Source organism: Chionomys nivalis, unplaced genomic scaffold (assembly GCF_950005125.1).
Source record: "Chionomys nivalis unplaced genomic scaffold, mChiNiv1.1 scaffold_75, whole genome shotgun sequence".
Classification (NCBI taxonomy): Eukaryota; Metazoa; Chordata; class Mammalia; order Rodentia; family Cricetidae; genus Chionomys; species Chionomys nivalis.
Window position 1 is genome coordinate 406,510 of NW_026646889.1, and position 15,943 is coordinate 422,452.

General features: G+C 41.3%; 1 protein-coding gene across 1 annotated transcript; it reads left to right on the forward strand.

Annotated features, from left to right (window-relative positions):
* Window positions 1–11,323: 11,323 nt before the first annotated feature.
* Window positions 11,324–15,940, forward strand: LOC130869092 (2'-5'-oligoadenylate synthase 3-like). Its single transcript, XM_057761181.1, has 5 exons — window positions 11,324–11,410; window positions 11,501–11,555; window positions 13,037–13,212; window positions 13,838–13,983; window positions 15,787–15,940. The coding sequence occupies exons 1-5, from the start codon at window positions 11,324–11,326 to the stop codon at window positions 15,938–15,940; spliced, it is 618 nt and encodes a 205-aa protein (XP_057617164.1).
* Window positions 15,941–15,943: the final 3 nt, after the last annotated feature.

A 15,943-nucleotide genomic window follows, 5' to 3' on the forward strand; every position in this document is an offset into this window, starting at 1 on the left:
ACTTTCTGCTAGAGATACAGGGGGGCAGATAGACATAAAGGAGTAACAGTTCCTCTTTTAGAAAATGATTGCTTTATTCAACCTCCAATAATCATGATTTTTTAAGCAGCATACTCTGGCAAATTGTGGTTCAATAGAACTCTGCTCATTACACAAGGAGATTGAAGGGCCCTGTCTCTGTCTTCATATTCACTGAACTCTCTTAATACTTGCTGAATTGCAGAAAATGCCCAACTTTATGTGGAAATTACAGGTCACTGCCTTCTGATTTGTTTGATTCTTTAATTTTAAAAAAGATTTATAATCCAAGCACTCAATAGGCAGAGGCAGGAGGATCTCAGTGAGTTGGAGGACAGCCCAGTCTACAAAATTAGTTCCAAGACAGCCCCAGCTGCGACACAGGGAAACCATGTATTGAAAACAACAACAACAAAAGAGATTTAAGCTTTTATTTTATGTACATGAGTCATACCCCTTTACCAGAAGAGGGCACCAGATACCACCATGTGGTTTCTGGATACTCTAAATGAAGAGCAGTCAGTCCATCTCTCTAGGCTTGACTCTTTGTTTTTCCTGCCTGCCTGCATTAGTGGAAGAGTGGGCACCTGTATAACACTGCAGGCATGTGGTGGGCAGGTGGCATCCAAACCCTGTGTGAGTGTGGGTCTAGCAACAGAAGCTCTGTGCCATTCAGGCTCCCCACTTTAAAAAATTTTTTTAAAAAATTTACAATTTATTTTTAATTACATTTAATGTAGTGGCATTTCAATCATATTTTAATAAATAAAACTTGCCTGAAGATCAAAAAATACAGTGGCATTTGATAATATTTTAATAAAATTTAACTCATTAAAATAGAGAAGAGAAAGACTGACTTTGCATTGAGCATTCAGGCTTCTTCTCCTGCCACCCCAAGTCCCAACAACCACCAGAACTTGCTTTGTTCTGTGTACTGCAGTGTACGCAGTGTACACACACACTGCTGAGGTCAGAGCCCTAAACTAGCCCACCTTTTCAATCCAACACCTGAAGTGTCATCCCTTCCCCAGCCCAGGTTCCCTTTGTTTTTTATTCATTTCTTTTTTCTTTATTAATACCAAGTTAATTATCTTAATTTTAATTATTTTTAATTGTGTAGGGAGGCCAGAGGCTTTGGATTCTCTGGATTTGGCAGACATAATAGAAAAGGAAGAAAGAAAGAAAGAAAGAAAGAAAGAAAGAAAGAAAGAAAGAAAGAAAGAAAGAAAGAAAGAAAGAAAGAAAAATTAACCAGGCAGTGGTGATGTACACTTTAATCTTTAATCCCAGCATTGGGGTGCCTGCTGGGGATCCATCTCAGTAGAGAATGTGTCTCAAATCTGGGATCTGGAAGGTGAAGTGAGGACAGAAACACTGGGTTCTCATGCAAGCTGACAGGCTATCAGCTGCAGGGCAGGTTCTTTTTCTACCCCAAGCTTCAAACCTCAATCTTTTATTGTAAATTCTACACAAGGAAGTTCATTCTTTTTTTTCTTGTCACAGGCTAGCCATTACATGGGCAAAGCAGTTCACAAGAAATACAAAGATTCTTTGAAATCAGAAAATCATCATCCATCATCACACTTTTCCAGTTCCCAAGCCCATACCAGCCACTATATTCTTAGCTGAGTTAGTCACAAAACAACTTCTAAGGGTTTCACCTCAGAGGCTAACTACTTGTGGTTTACAGAAGCATAGTTCAATGGGTTTCACTCCATTGTTGTACCTTCCCCATTGTTCTTCCTCACAATTCCAATACATATCATTCTAACTTATAAGGCCATAGGCATTTAGCCCCCAAACCCTAGGTTCTTCAGAAGTGTTATTCATCACAGCCAAGTTCCTTTCTGTTTCAGTACAATTCTTTTGCCAAATTTCATAATCAAGCAAGGAACAATTTCTGCATTTTCCCTGAATTTCCTCAATTCTTTCATTAGTCAGCTTTTCCCCCATGACCTGCTTTACAGTTTTCAGTGCCTGCCTGATCTATCAAATAAGGACAATTCATATTACTGTACAGCATATCCATATTTTCAGAAGTCACTGGTGTGGCAGGAAAAAGAACACCAGTAGAATTTCTATAACCAGAATCATCTGTAACATTGCCAAATGCGTACACAGACACTGTAGAAGCAGTCCTCAAGGCACATAGGTGTTTTCTCCTTGGTCCTGAAACAACATGCTTGTAAAGCTGCCACTGGGTTGCCTAGAGGGAATTGCTTCCTGCATCTCAGGAACTGGGAGTGGAAGGGGGTATGCTTTGCTGTCTCTGGCAGGAGATAGAGGCAGAGGCAGGCTGATCTCTGTGAATTGAAGATCTAGAGAGCTAGCTCCAGGATAGCTAGGATGACACAGAGAGACCCTGTCTTGAAAAACTAAGAACCAAACAAACAGCTAACTAACTAACTAACTAACTAACTAACTAACTAACTAACTAACTAATAAAACAAAGGATAGCAAAGCTGGGGTTGTTATGAGGCTTCCAGACTGGCTTCTATTCTCAGCATATATCAAATATGAGGGTCATTTTCCAACTCACAAGGGTGGGGACTTTTCATCTACTTTCCAGATTCTGAATGCTGGGATGACAGGCACAGACTAGCATGCCCAATTTATGCAGTACTGAGGACAGAGCCCAGGGTTCCAGGCACCTTAGACCATTATCCAGATCCACAGCACTGCTTTCCCTTGTTTTTTGTTTTATTCCAAATTCCAAGTAAATTATATTTGTTTTTTTAATTTTTACAGTTATTTATTTTTATGTTCATGGCTGTTTTGCCTATATATATAACTGTGTGAGGGTGTCAGGTCCCCTGGAAATGGAGTTATACCTAGGTACAAGATACCATGTGGATACTGGGAATTGAATATGGGTCCTCTGGAGAGCAGTCAGTGCTCTTAACCTCTGAGTCACCTCTCCAGCCTCTATACTCCTGTCTATATTTGTTTGTTTGTTTATCTATTTATTTATATCACTTTTATTATTTGTTTTATTCATTTAGTTCTTTGTTCAGTATCTCTCTATATAATACTGGAAATAACTGCCTAGACCAGTATGGCCTCCAATTTACATAAATCTTTCGCTCTCTGCTAATATTAAAAGAGTGCACCAGGACAACTGGCTTCCATTTGTTTGTTTGATTATTCAGTTACTTGTTTATATTTATTTTTTTACTTGCTAAGTTTTGTGAGATTGCTGTTGACAGTGAGTGGTCTTGCCTGGAACCACAGATATCTAAAACTAGGACTCTTGAATGTTTCTGATAACATTCCCATAGTTAAATAAAAGAAAGCTAGGCATTGTTGGGTATGCCTTTAATCTCAGCACTGGAGTCAAGTTTGTCTGTCAAACAATTTAATGGTAGGGCTGTTGGTACCTTTGTAAGATCAGAAGCTATTGTATCCTGTTTTTGTACAATCCGAATTGTTGGTGACTGTTCTTTATAATATGTCGTAATATTTTTTTCCAGAATCATAATTTACTTATGGTTTGTTACTAAGATTGGAAGAATGATCATCTGCATGCTCCATTGCTGTAACAAATTACACCCCCACAAATTCAATTCTATGTTAGCCACACATAGCTTTTGAAGGCGTAAGTCACAAACAATCCCACACCAGTTTGGAATTATGATTAATAGAATGGTTATTTACTTAAAAGAAAAAAACTTACAGATCACTGTTCCAGACAACAGCCTTCTGTGTGATCAGGAAAGGAGTCTAGTAGCTGGAAGTAGAGCCAGAAGCAAGAGAGCAAGCACACAGATACTGCTGCTTTTTAAAGCAGATGAGACCACACCCAAGTGGGCTGATATCTTAAAGTCTATTGGCTAAAGGAGCAGTAGCATCTCCCACAGCACCTCCCCCTTTTGTTTAAGTAAGAGAGTTCTAAACCTACTACAAAATTATATACAATAAGAACAAATAATCTATTCTATCTAGCTTAAGTCTTGTATAATAAATAACTTGGCCAAGTCATGAGAGGAAAGTCATTACATTTATATAGTCTTCAACCCCACCTAAGATCTGAGAAGAGAAATAATGTTACCTGAGTAATTAGTAAGTGCAATCAAACAACTTCCAAAACATGCAACAAATCACAGAGACAACTGGCTACCTGGGCAATCACCCAAAGTTATGTTTGCAGCATTGAAGCAACCAACTTTGGCTAAGGCCTAGAATAAATGACAGATTATTTTTAACAGGCAAGAAATTTTTCAAAACCATCTTTCCCTGTCTTGGCAAGATTTGACAGTTCTGCTTATTCATTTCCTGATACTATGTATTTTGTTAGAAGTTGAGGTATTGGCAGTTCCTTGCCCAGAGGCCAGTTTTGCCAAGAAGACAAGTTCCAAGTGGAGTGTCTTTGGTGCTCAACAATCTCTTGGAAATAGATCCATGTTGCCAGAAGCAATTGTGTCTCACTACCACAGAACTCTAAGTTAGATTAAATGCCATTTTCTACAGCTCTTTGAAGAGGGTGAAGACTATTTATACAGAATATAATCTCTATGTATCTAAAGAACCTAATTAGTCTAACTATAAACATGACAAACATACATGACTATTGATCTACAATTCTTAATACCTATCTAACTTAAAGACTAAGAGAATAAACAGCTGTACAATAAATGAGGACAATGACCTCCAAATGTAAACAATGTACAAGTATACATTGCAATATGGTAAATATATATAGATCAATATATAAACAATATATAAGTATCTTAATCAGAGGTAGAAATGTACACTGTGATATGGTAAATATATATACATATCAATACAATATATATATCAATACATAAAAAATGTTTTAAACAGAAGTAGAAGCATGCATGCATACCATAATTTTGTATCCATATACAAAAATATATGTCAGTGTAATTATCTATAAACAATAACTTACAAATACCAATCTATTATCCCATCATCCAATTCCCCCCCTTTTTTTTCAAAAAGATCCCTTAGCTTATAAAATTCCTCCCCAACCCTAAATCGTATACTAATTATAATCAACCCCTAAGTGATGTCCCTAAACCTGAGGGCAAACTTTACTGGGAGAGGGGCTGTCATCCTCTAGAATTACTTCCAGCTTTCATGGAGGTGGCATTCTTTCTGGGGGATCCTGAAAAGTAAAATGATGGTTAAATTTCAATATTAATGTCTGGTAAGATTGCAAATAGTCTCTGAGTATTTTGTGCAGGTCTGGCCAGAATGTTGTAAAAGAAGTGCACCATTTCAGCTAAACAAGTTGGAATAGTCTTGTGCAGTTGGTACCCAAAACAGGTCTTGTAGTAGAGCTATCAGTATCATAATGTCATATCAACCAGGTGGAGTTGTTGTTATGTTATGGGGCCCCATCTTCTTCCTGGAAACTTCAAAAATTACTGCAGGAAAATTTATTGTTCATTGTGGAAAACTTAAACATTATTTATATAGACATATATATATATATTCAATGAAAAGTATGGTAAAGACAAAAATAGATATGAAGAAAAACAAAAATATTTTCTAAATTCTTTTTTCTTTCTGTCCCACATCAAATGGCTCTTGACGTTAGATAGAAACTCTGGGTTTTTTCTTTTAACAACATGCTTGGATTTAAAGAAGGACAGAGCCATTGCTCAGCTCTAAAACCAGCTCTATATATTCATAAACATATACATACCTATACATATATATGTATGTATACATTGTATCATTTGTACTTATGAACCATATTTGATTTCCTTGATGATCCTTATTGGGTAGTTATTTTTCTACCTATCATCATTCAAACATCAGGTGTGTCTTGACTTTTTGAAGATGAGTATTTTCCTGCAATGACAAGAACAGGACCCTGCCCCATCCTAAATGCTTTTCTTACCACCTGTATGGTTATCACCAGTGTGGATGAGCTGTCATTTCTGTTTCTATAGGTTTCTCCTTTTCAAAGCGAATCTTTATTAATTTTGATGGTATCCATATTTTTTCGTCTCCCATGGAAACAAGAGCAAAACCCCTTTGCCAATGTAGTATATCTCCTGATTTCCATTGTGAAGTAAACACATCCTTGAAATATACTGGTTGATTCAATTCAGAAGTTTTTTCCATTATGCAATGCCTCTCTCCTGCTGTTATTCCTTTCTCATTGGCATTAAGAAAATTCAAGGTTAATAAAGTATTATGCAATCTATTTCTGGGAGGGTATTTTCCATCCTTTTCTGTTTGTTCAGCATATCCTTTATAGTATGATTTGATCTTTCTATAACTGCCTGGCCTGTAATATGCTTTATATTATAATAAGTAAAAAAGGGTTTCATTTTTTTATGTACATATGCTGGACCATTGTCTGTCTTTATTTGTGCAGGTATACCCATGATGGCCATAACTTCCAATAAATGTGTGATTACCGAATCAGTCTTTTCTGAGCTCAGGGCAGTTGCCCATTGAAAACCTGAATAGTGTCTATGGTGTGGTGTACATATTTTAATTTACCAAATGCCATAAAGTGGAACACATACATCTGCCAGATTTCATTTTTTTTGAATACCCATTTGGATTATTCCCTGCAGGCAATGGTGTTTGAGTATAGAAAGAACACGTAGGACACCTCTTTATAATCTCCTTAGCTTGTTGCCATGTAATAAAAAACTCTTTTTTTAAACCTTTACTATTGACTTAATGTTTTTTATGAAATTCTGAGTCCAGTTATTGGTGAATAATGTACAATCGGGGAAGAATCCAAGAAATTTTCTTTATGAGGTTAAGTCTATCACTTTTGGGATAGTTGCTATTAATTTCTCCTAAAAATTAGCACAAGCTCTTTGCCATGGTTCATTGTCTTGTCATAACTTTTTTATTTCATCAGTACTAAAAGGCACTTATAATTTCTGCTGGGTCTATACCTGCTAGTTGATGAAGTCTCAGTTTACACTTTATAATTATTTCAGAGACATTTTTCACATAAGTTTTTAATTTTTTACTTGGTTTATGTAGTATAAGTATTCATTCTAAAATAATATCTTCCCTCTGCATTAAAATACCTGTAGGAGAAATTCTGGAAGGCAATATGACTAGGATACAACTAAGATTTGGGTTCACCCTATCCATATGTGCCTCCTGTAATTTTTCCTCAACCATTGTCAGTTCCTTTTCTGCTTCGGCTGTTAATTCTCTGGGGCTATTAAAATTTTTATCACCATTTAAGGTTTTGTTTAAATGAACCCTTAGATCACGTGTTATCTCAACAGCTGGTCAGAAGCGGGAAATGTCTCCTAACAATCTTTGAAAGTCATTGAGTCTGTAACCTGTCTCTCCTAATTTGTGCCTTTTGTGTTCTAATTTTCTGTAAACCTATTCTGTAACCTAGGTAATTAACAGAATCTCCTCTTTGAATATTTTCAGGAGCAATTTGTAATCCCCATTTAGGCAAGACTTTCTTCTTCAAACATCCTTTCTAAAGTATTTTACTCTACGTTATTCTGGCCCAATACATTTAAACAATCTCACACTCTGCTTTATCTGAGATAAAGTTTCAATCCCTAAAAACATTTGCCTCGTGAAGGGTTCAATCTGGATGCCAATGGTGCAATTATTGTTACATCCACACCTGTGTCTACCAGACATCCAGTGACAACATCATTTATTCATATTTATGATTTTGGTATTTGTTCTTTAACAGAAGTTTGAAAAAAATAATTGTTAATGGTTTTTCTTGAAATTGTTGTTCTTTCTTTAATAACTGTTCTATCATCCAGAGCAGTATGGTTTCTTTCAATAGACATTAGGTTCTTAAACTGCTCTGGAAAAGAGTTTTCTTCATGATGACAGGAAACAACTAAATCTGATTTGGCACAGGGGCCTGCGAGAGGCCCCTCATGGAGTTTTTAGACAACAATGGGTTACCTTGACTCTCCCTTGTTGATCTACATTCATTAGTCCAATGTCTGCTTTTGCCACACCTTCTGCATAATCCAGAGGGAGAGGTGCTCTGAATGGATTATGTTTAGAAAAAAAAACATTGTTTCTAAGAACACCCTGTTTATGATCCCTTTTAAGATGACATTGTTTGCCATAATTGAAACACTTGACATTTTGATTTTTTTCTTCAAACCTCTGAAAATCATCTCTTCTATGCAAGCATCATCATGGTCAAGAGATTCAATATTGATTGTATCTCAGATCCATTCCTCCAAAGGTGCTAATCTTGCCTTTTTATCCCTTTTCATTGAGAATTAGCATTTTCAGAAGCTAGAGATTTAATTATTATTTTTCTAGCTTCTGAATTTGGTATCATTCTATTTAATGCTGATGTCAACTTTTGTAATAAATCAGTGAAGGTTTGAGTTTGTATGACTTTAGTAAATGACTCAATCTTCTTTCCTACTTCTTCAGTTCTATCTCAAGCAATCAAGGCTGCTGCACATCATAAAGTCAGGGTTTGGCCATCTTATAGGGATTTGCCTTTCTATATTAGCATAATCTCCTTCTCCAAGAAGTTGATCTTGGGATATTTCCATACCTCTAGCTCTACTACATTGTACAATTGTCTTAGCCTCTTCTTTTCACCAGGTCCTCCATTGTGGACCAGTCTGCAAAACTTCTGTAACCAAGTCTCTCCAGTCTTGAGCAATAAAATCTATTTTATTACAAGTTGACCACAAGTTTCACACTTACTTCACAAGTAGTGAATGCATGCCATATGAGACTATCACTTCCTTGAATCTCCTTAAATTTAACATTGCTACAGGAGTCTAATCAGCTCTTCTAGAGCCTTGGGAATAGCTATCACTTGGCAATTCCTGTAAGTTTAGCAGATATATTAAGGTGGGTTGTTTGAAAACCTTAAGCTATTTTTCTCTAACTTTATAATGCAGTGCTGAGATTGGTTCTCCTTAAAATTCCTCTATCTGGATTTGAATATCCCTATGATCTGTTTTATTAACTTTTCCTAAGGCCTGTATCTTGGCACACATACCAAACAACTTTTTAAGAGATAAACCAAGAATTATCAAACTGATAACAAGGATTATTACAATGATAATTAACAACACATCAATTCTAGTTATGTTGATTATCCCTTTATTTAATTGTTCCATTTTTAAACCATGCATTGTATAATCATACAGAGACCTATTGTAATTGTGTTTCCCATTTTTAATGTGGGAAAAATTATCTCATTTAACTAACTCCTCTCAGACTGGATTTCAAGGCAGCTACCTAATCTGGTTGCAGTCCAAGAAGGGGGTCTTGGGAAATCCCACCAGGAGAGAGGAAAGGACAACCCTAGTAGTTTAGTTAATCTGGTCATGTGTGTCTCTGGCCTATGATGGTGGCTGCAAACCACTAGCAAATGGCTTTTGGGAGAATTCATACCCCAAAAGTTGGGTGCCAAATGCAGCACAAATTTTATTTGGTCTTAATAATAAAAACTCAGAGTCAGCTATCAGGGTGAAAGCTGAAGGATCAGAGAAGATGAGCAATCAGTCACTGGATAGAACTGGACGTTGCTGAACATGACTGTCAAATGATACTGACTGGTAACATTGACATGAAAGGCAAGGCAAGTCTCACTGTGATTGCTTAGTCCTGTCCCATCAATAAAGGTGGGAGGGGTTTTCCTGAGTTTACTGACAATCCTTTAAATGTCTCCTGGGCTGGGTGCAGTGTCCATGCCTTAATCCAAGTACCAAGGAGGCAGAAGCAGGCAGATCTCTGATTTGCAGGTCAGCCTGGTATAGTTAGTGAGTTCCAGGAATGCTGGGATACATAGAAAGACCCTGTAACAAGCCCCACATGTTAAAAGAGAAAAGACACCTGTATTTGTCCTCTGACCTTCATATACACACATAGGAGTGTCCCCCATACTCATATAACTAATTGATTAAATAATCAAGGGGTCCCAGAACAGAAATATGCTCTCCATAGCCCTGAATCATGTATAAAGATGGTCCCCAATTCAGGGTTGGGTGTGGTGGTATACAATTTTGATCCCAGCATTGATGAGGCAAAGGTGGTGGTGGTGGTGCACAGTGCTCAATGTGCAAGTGACAACCTCGAGACACAGATCCATTGTTATTATACTAGAAAGTGAAGAATTGGCATGCTTTTTCTTAGTAATCTTGTATGGACATCTCTGACTCTGACCTTGTGTAAGCTGTAAAATTTTCTTTCAACAAAAAGCTTTTAGTCTAGTTGAACTTGTTCTGAGGTGAAAATGAACTAATTGTGTGCAGTTAGCAAGGCAGGCTTTTAGGATTCTGTAGTCCTTATGGGACAATAGATCTAGTTACGAAGGGTGTTCCAGCATATATTCTTTTTTAAAATTATTTTCATTATATATTTCTCCACTTCCCTCCCTTCTTCTCCCCTCCCCTTCAACCCTCTCCCACGGTCCCCATGCTCCCAATTTACTCAGGAGATCTTGTATTTTTCTACCTCCCCTGTAGATTAGATCCATGTATGTCTATCTTAGGGTCCTCTTTGTTGTCTAGGTTCTCTGGGATTGTAAATTGTAGTCCCAGCATAAATTCTATAAATCAAAACTATATATATAAATAAAAAGTCATCTATTTGACCATTCATGGATATGTGTGACCATATATTGAAATGTGATCATAAGATTGCATGTACACATTATATGAAAATGCACGCTAATAGAGAGATATCAAAGCTGTTATTACACAAGCAAAATTACAGATGAAAGCAAGTTTTCAGAGTAAGCTATAATTGTGCCATGGCCTGCATTATCTTGTGATAAGTGCTCTTGACAGATGGCAGTGACATATACATGTATATGGCTTAGTTTAAGGTTTTGCTTTTCAAATAACACTGTTCTTGAAGACATGGAATTGATAGGATATTATGATAGAAAGTATGTTGTAAAATAGCAATGGAGTTTAAGGCTACAGTTGTTTTTAAAAACAAAATAAATGTAGACATTTTAGCCTGCCTTTTGTTTATTTGTTTTAATAATAGTACAGGATCAGGTTCCCTGCTCAGGTTTTTCTGAGATAGGGTTTCTTAATGTAGCCTTAGCTATTCTAGAACTAGTTCTATGTACCAGGATGGACTGGAAGTCAGAGATCTGCCTGCTGGGGTTAAAAGGTGTGTGCACCACCATCGCCTGGCTACATTTTTATATTAATGTTTCAATCACTTCTGTTCTTGTCTCCCTGGTTGCTCAGGTTTCTGAGTTTGTCATGAATGCACAGTCCGTGGGACACCAAAGGGCACTCAGGGCTCAAGCCACCTTCCATGTCCTCCCCAGGGCAGTTCTTCTGCCAAAGGCACAGCTCTACAAGGGCACTCAGATGCTGACCTTATGGTGTTCCTCAGCTGCCTCCGCCAGTTCTCTGAGCAAGGCAGCCACTGGGCAGAGGTCATCTCGGAGATCCGGATGCGACTGGAGGCATGCCAGCAGAAGCAGAAGTTCAATGTCAAGTTTGACATCTCCAACAAGAAGAATCCCTGAGTGCTCAGCTTCTCTCTGACATCCCAGACACTGCTGGACCAGAGCGTGGACTTTGACGTGCTGCCAGCCTTCGACTCCCTCAGTGAGGTTCCCGGACACAGGCAGAGTGGTTCCAGGCATGGTCCTATACACGTCACAGGCATGGGAGCTGTGGCAAGGCCCCACTTTTGGTTCCAACAAGGTGCTGGGAGAGGAGGGGCTGAGGTCCTGGCCTAGCGGTTAAGAGCGCGTACTACTCTTGCAGAGGACCTATCTTGGCTGCCGTTCTATTGCTGTGATGAGACACAATGACCAAGGAAGCTCTTATTTTTAAAAAGCATTTAATTGGGGGCTTGCTTACAGTTTCAGAAAATTAGTCCATTGTCGTCATAGAAGGGAATATGGCAGCAGACAATACTGGAGAAGCAGTGGAGAGTTTACATTCTGATTTCTAGGCATGGGGGAGCTGGGAACTGGACTGGGTGTCTGAAACCTCAAAGCCTCCTCCAACAAGGCCACACCTTTGATCCTTCCCTAACAGTCCCACCACCTGGTGATCAGGCATTTTAATATATAAGCCTATGAGGGGATGTTCTCATTCAGCCCACCACGGGACCAAGTTCAGCTTCCAGTAAAGAAAAAAAGAAAAAAAGAAGGAAATGAAAGGACGTGACTGCTCCTAGGTATGGGGAAGGAGAAAGTTTATTGTAGATAAAAGGGAGAACACAGTCAGAGACAGGGACATCTGAGAGAGTCCAGACTGGACTTGAACAGGCTGAACTGGGTTATGTGGGGAGAGGGAGAAGGGAAGAGACAGGGACAAGGGAGTCAGGTGCAGCAGCCAGGATGCCAAAGATACACAAAGGTTGGGTAAATAAAATGTCTGGATTATACAGGGGAAGAGCCCCGCAGGGGGCGGGGGGTGAGGACAGCTCCAGTCCCCTGGGCTGGAGAGTTCAGGGTAGAAGGTGGGGTGTGCCAGCCACACCCTGCAATAGGTAGGAATTGGGGATTCTTGGAGAACCTGGAGGTCAGGTCCACTTTGACATGTTAAGTAGGCACCCTGGGTTTGAATCTTAACTTGGAGCACCCACATACTGGGTGAGACAGGCAGGCATCTAGATGCTATGTGGGCTCTGGTTCTACTTGCATGAACTGGTCTGGTCTGCTTCTGTTTATGTCCTCAGAGCCAGTCATGGTATCAGTCCACTGCCCCCTGCAGCCCTGGTGCCTGAAGAAGGCTTTTTGTCTAATGACCATTGGAGCCCCCTCCCTGAGCAGGCTGAGAGGGCATCAGAGAGGGTTAGAGATACCACACCCTAGGCTGACTCTCAGTCAAGACTTTCTCTATGGTGGGCAAGCAGGTGGCTGTAAAAAATCTGGGCAAAGAACTCCACCCTCATGAGGGCTTTAAGATGGACCATGCCACCCTTATGCCCTCACTAAAACACCTGGTGACCTCCCAGTGGGTCTCAGATCACCCTTAGACAAGGGATACTACGGGTCTCTCAGACCAGCTTTGTAAACTGGCTCACCCAGGCTCCCTAGATGACAGAGTGACTCTAAACTTTTCCCACTGTACAGGCCAGCTGAGGCCTGGCTCGAGGCCTGATCCCCAGGTCTACAAGGACCTAATTCACAGCTACAGCAATGCAGGCGAGTTCTCTACCAGTTTCACGGAGCTGCAGCATGACTTCATTAGCACCCGTCCCACCAAACTCAAGAGCTTGATCCAGCTGGTGAAGCAATGGTACCAACAGGTTAGGCACAGGGGCCATCTGTCACCCGAATTCCCACATGCACACTCACAGCGATGCTGGGACTGTGTCCCGAGTACTTTCCTTGGAGGAAATGGTGGGAGTGGAGGGGGGAGGTAAGGGGAGGGGTGTCTGTTTGGCCATAAGCAAGTGTGTGAGGTCAGTCACATTCCACCCAGAGGACCTTGGTTTGCGTGTCCATAAAGCAGGATTGAGCCAGGTCTGGTGCAGGCTTCTCATCTTAGCTACATAGGAGGCTGAGCCTGGGCTATGGAGTGAGCACAAAAATAGTCTGGCCAATTCAGCAAGAACCTGTCTCAAAATGATAAGTAACTGGCATGCTGGGGTGCAGTTCATGGAGAGGGGCTGGTAAGAGCCTTGCCTGGAATTAGTGAAGCTCGAGCCCCACCACCAGCACACATACACACACACACCCAAGAGTGGAGCTAACACATTGTGTCTCTGTGCCAAGGGTGATGCCTGGCCAGTCACCGGGCACAAAATGATGCTCGGTTAAGCTTTAGGGGTGCACCTGCCAATCCCTGGAGCCCCTCTGAACACCAGGTGAGGGATTAGCTGTTGTGTTGCCAAGATGGACTGGCACATCTGCTTTCTCTTGCTTCCCCAGTGCAACAAGATGGTCCAGGGGAAGGGCTCCTTGCCACCCCAGCATGGGCTGGAGCTCCTGACCGTGTACGCCTGGGAGCAGGGCAGCCAGAATTCTCAGTTCAACATGGCTGAGGGCTTCCACACCGTGCTGGAGCTGGTTGGCCAGTATACTAACTGTGCATCTATTGGATGGTCAACTACAACGCCAAGGACAAGGCCATCGGCAACTTCCTGAAGCTGTAACTTCAGAAGCCTAAGTTTGGTCACCCCCAGAGTCTTCTACCTTGGACCCACAATATCCACTCCTTGCCTCCCTATTGGCAGAAGATGGAAGGGCAAGACCTGCTCTCAGGAACTGGGCAACTCCCCAGATTGGTACTTTTAGTGCCTGAGGAGAGAGTCAGTCAGTTTCCCAGCCACCTGCAAATGTGTTTGTCAGATGAAATAGATGCAAGACTCCAAGTTCAACTCAAGTGCAGACAAATCAGATCACATGCTAGTCTGAGTGGCTCTCATGCAAGATTTGGGCCATACATGTCCTTTTTATGTTTAATGTGAAAGCTGGGACATGGCTTAGCTGACACAAGGTTTGCCCAGCGTCCATCCCCATCAGTGCATGAACTGTGAAAACTTATACTCATGAGATGGTGGGGGAGGACTGGGAGTCCAGAGTCATCCTTGGCTACAAAACCAGTTCAAGGCCAGCCTGGGCTATGTGAGACCTGTCTCCCCCCAAAAATGTGTCCAGATGCCATGACACACAACTGTAATCACAACAAGAGGCTGAGGTAGAGGGCATGAAGAGATGGCTCAGTAGTTCAGAACACTGGCTGCTCTTGCAGAGACCTAGGTTCCATTCCCAGCACCCACACAGTTGCTCGTGACTACGTATTCCAGTTCCTGAGGGTCTGGCGCCCTCTTCTGGCTTCCATGCACCAGACATGTTTGTGTACAGACACACATACAGGCAAAGCACTGGTATACATAAGAGAATGAAATGAAACCATGAGGCTGTGGGTAGAGGGCTTCAAGTTCAAAGGCTGCCTGGGCTGCATCATGAGAATCCCACCTCAAACTTCATGCGCATTTGTGATTCCTCAGAAACTAGGATGTAACTGGGCATCTGATATTCACACTCTTTACACCTGGCAGCTTCTCATCAGCAGCCTTCAGGTTATAGAAGCATGTGTCATTCTTCACAGTCATGCCCACCTCTGAAATGGGGACAGAGATAAGCAGGATTGTCTCTGAAACCGCACTTTACACTGAGCGTTTGCAGGCAATGGCAGTGTATCCTGAGAAAGGGTCTGGTGTATGATATATATTAGCTGATGATGTCTGTCGTGAATGCTGGGAGGGGCAGTGGCAGAATCAGGCCTGTAATCTATTAGCAATGCCTGCTTCAAGGAGGAAGGGCAGCACTGTGAGTGGTTAGTAATGAACACAGCCTGAAGAAGTGGTACTCGTGCAGCTGCTTTTCCCTCCTTCCTTCTTTCCTTCCTTCCCTTCTAAGGATTTTTTTAATGTGTGTCGTGTTTTGTCTGCGTATATGTATGTGCACTGTGTGTACAGTGCCCATGGAGAAACTGGAGTTACCCAGGTTGTGAGCCACCATGTGGTTGCTGGGAACTGAACTCGGGTCCTCTGGAAGAGCAGCTAGTGCTCTTAACCACTGAGAGACTTCACCAGTCCCCTCACCACCAACCCTTTAGGACAGACTTTGTAACCTTGGTTGCTTCAGACTCACAATCTTCCTGCCTCTGCCTCCAGGGTGCTGGGATTACAGGCATTGCTGCCACACCCCACTCCATATGTCTCTTCTCTTCTACCCCTGCCCTATAGCGTGCACCTGGGGCACTGAGGAGCCCGGAGGTCCCGGCCCCTGTAGTGTTAGGGAGTGGAGAACAGCCCAGCCAGTGTTGCAGGTGGACGCTGTGGGGATGAGACTGACCTTGGGTACAGTTGCAGACGCATCATCCTGGGTCCAGCTGACCCCATAGGCAACCTGGGCAGCAATGCCTGCTGGGACCTGCTTGCCCAGGAGGCTGCAGCCAGCACATCTGCCCTGTGCTGCATGGACAAGGACCGCACCCCCATCAAGCTGTGGCTGGTGAAGGTGTGAGGC

Coding starts and splice junctions, on each gene's coding strand:
- LOC130869092 (XM_057761181.1), top strand. CDS start 11,324: ATGGTGTTCCTCAGCTGCCTCCGCCAGTTCTCTGAGCAAGGCAGCCAC. Junction 11,411..11,500: donor AGATCCGGATGCGACTGGAG/GCATGCCAGCAG, acceptor CTGACATCCCAG/ACACTGCTGGACCAGAGCGT. Junction 13,984..15,786: donor GTGCTGGAGCTGGTTGGCCA/GTATACTAACTG, acceptor GTACAGTTGCAG/ACGCATCATCCTGGGTCCAG.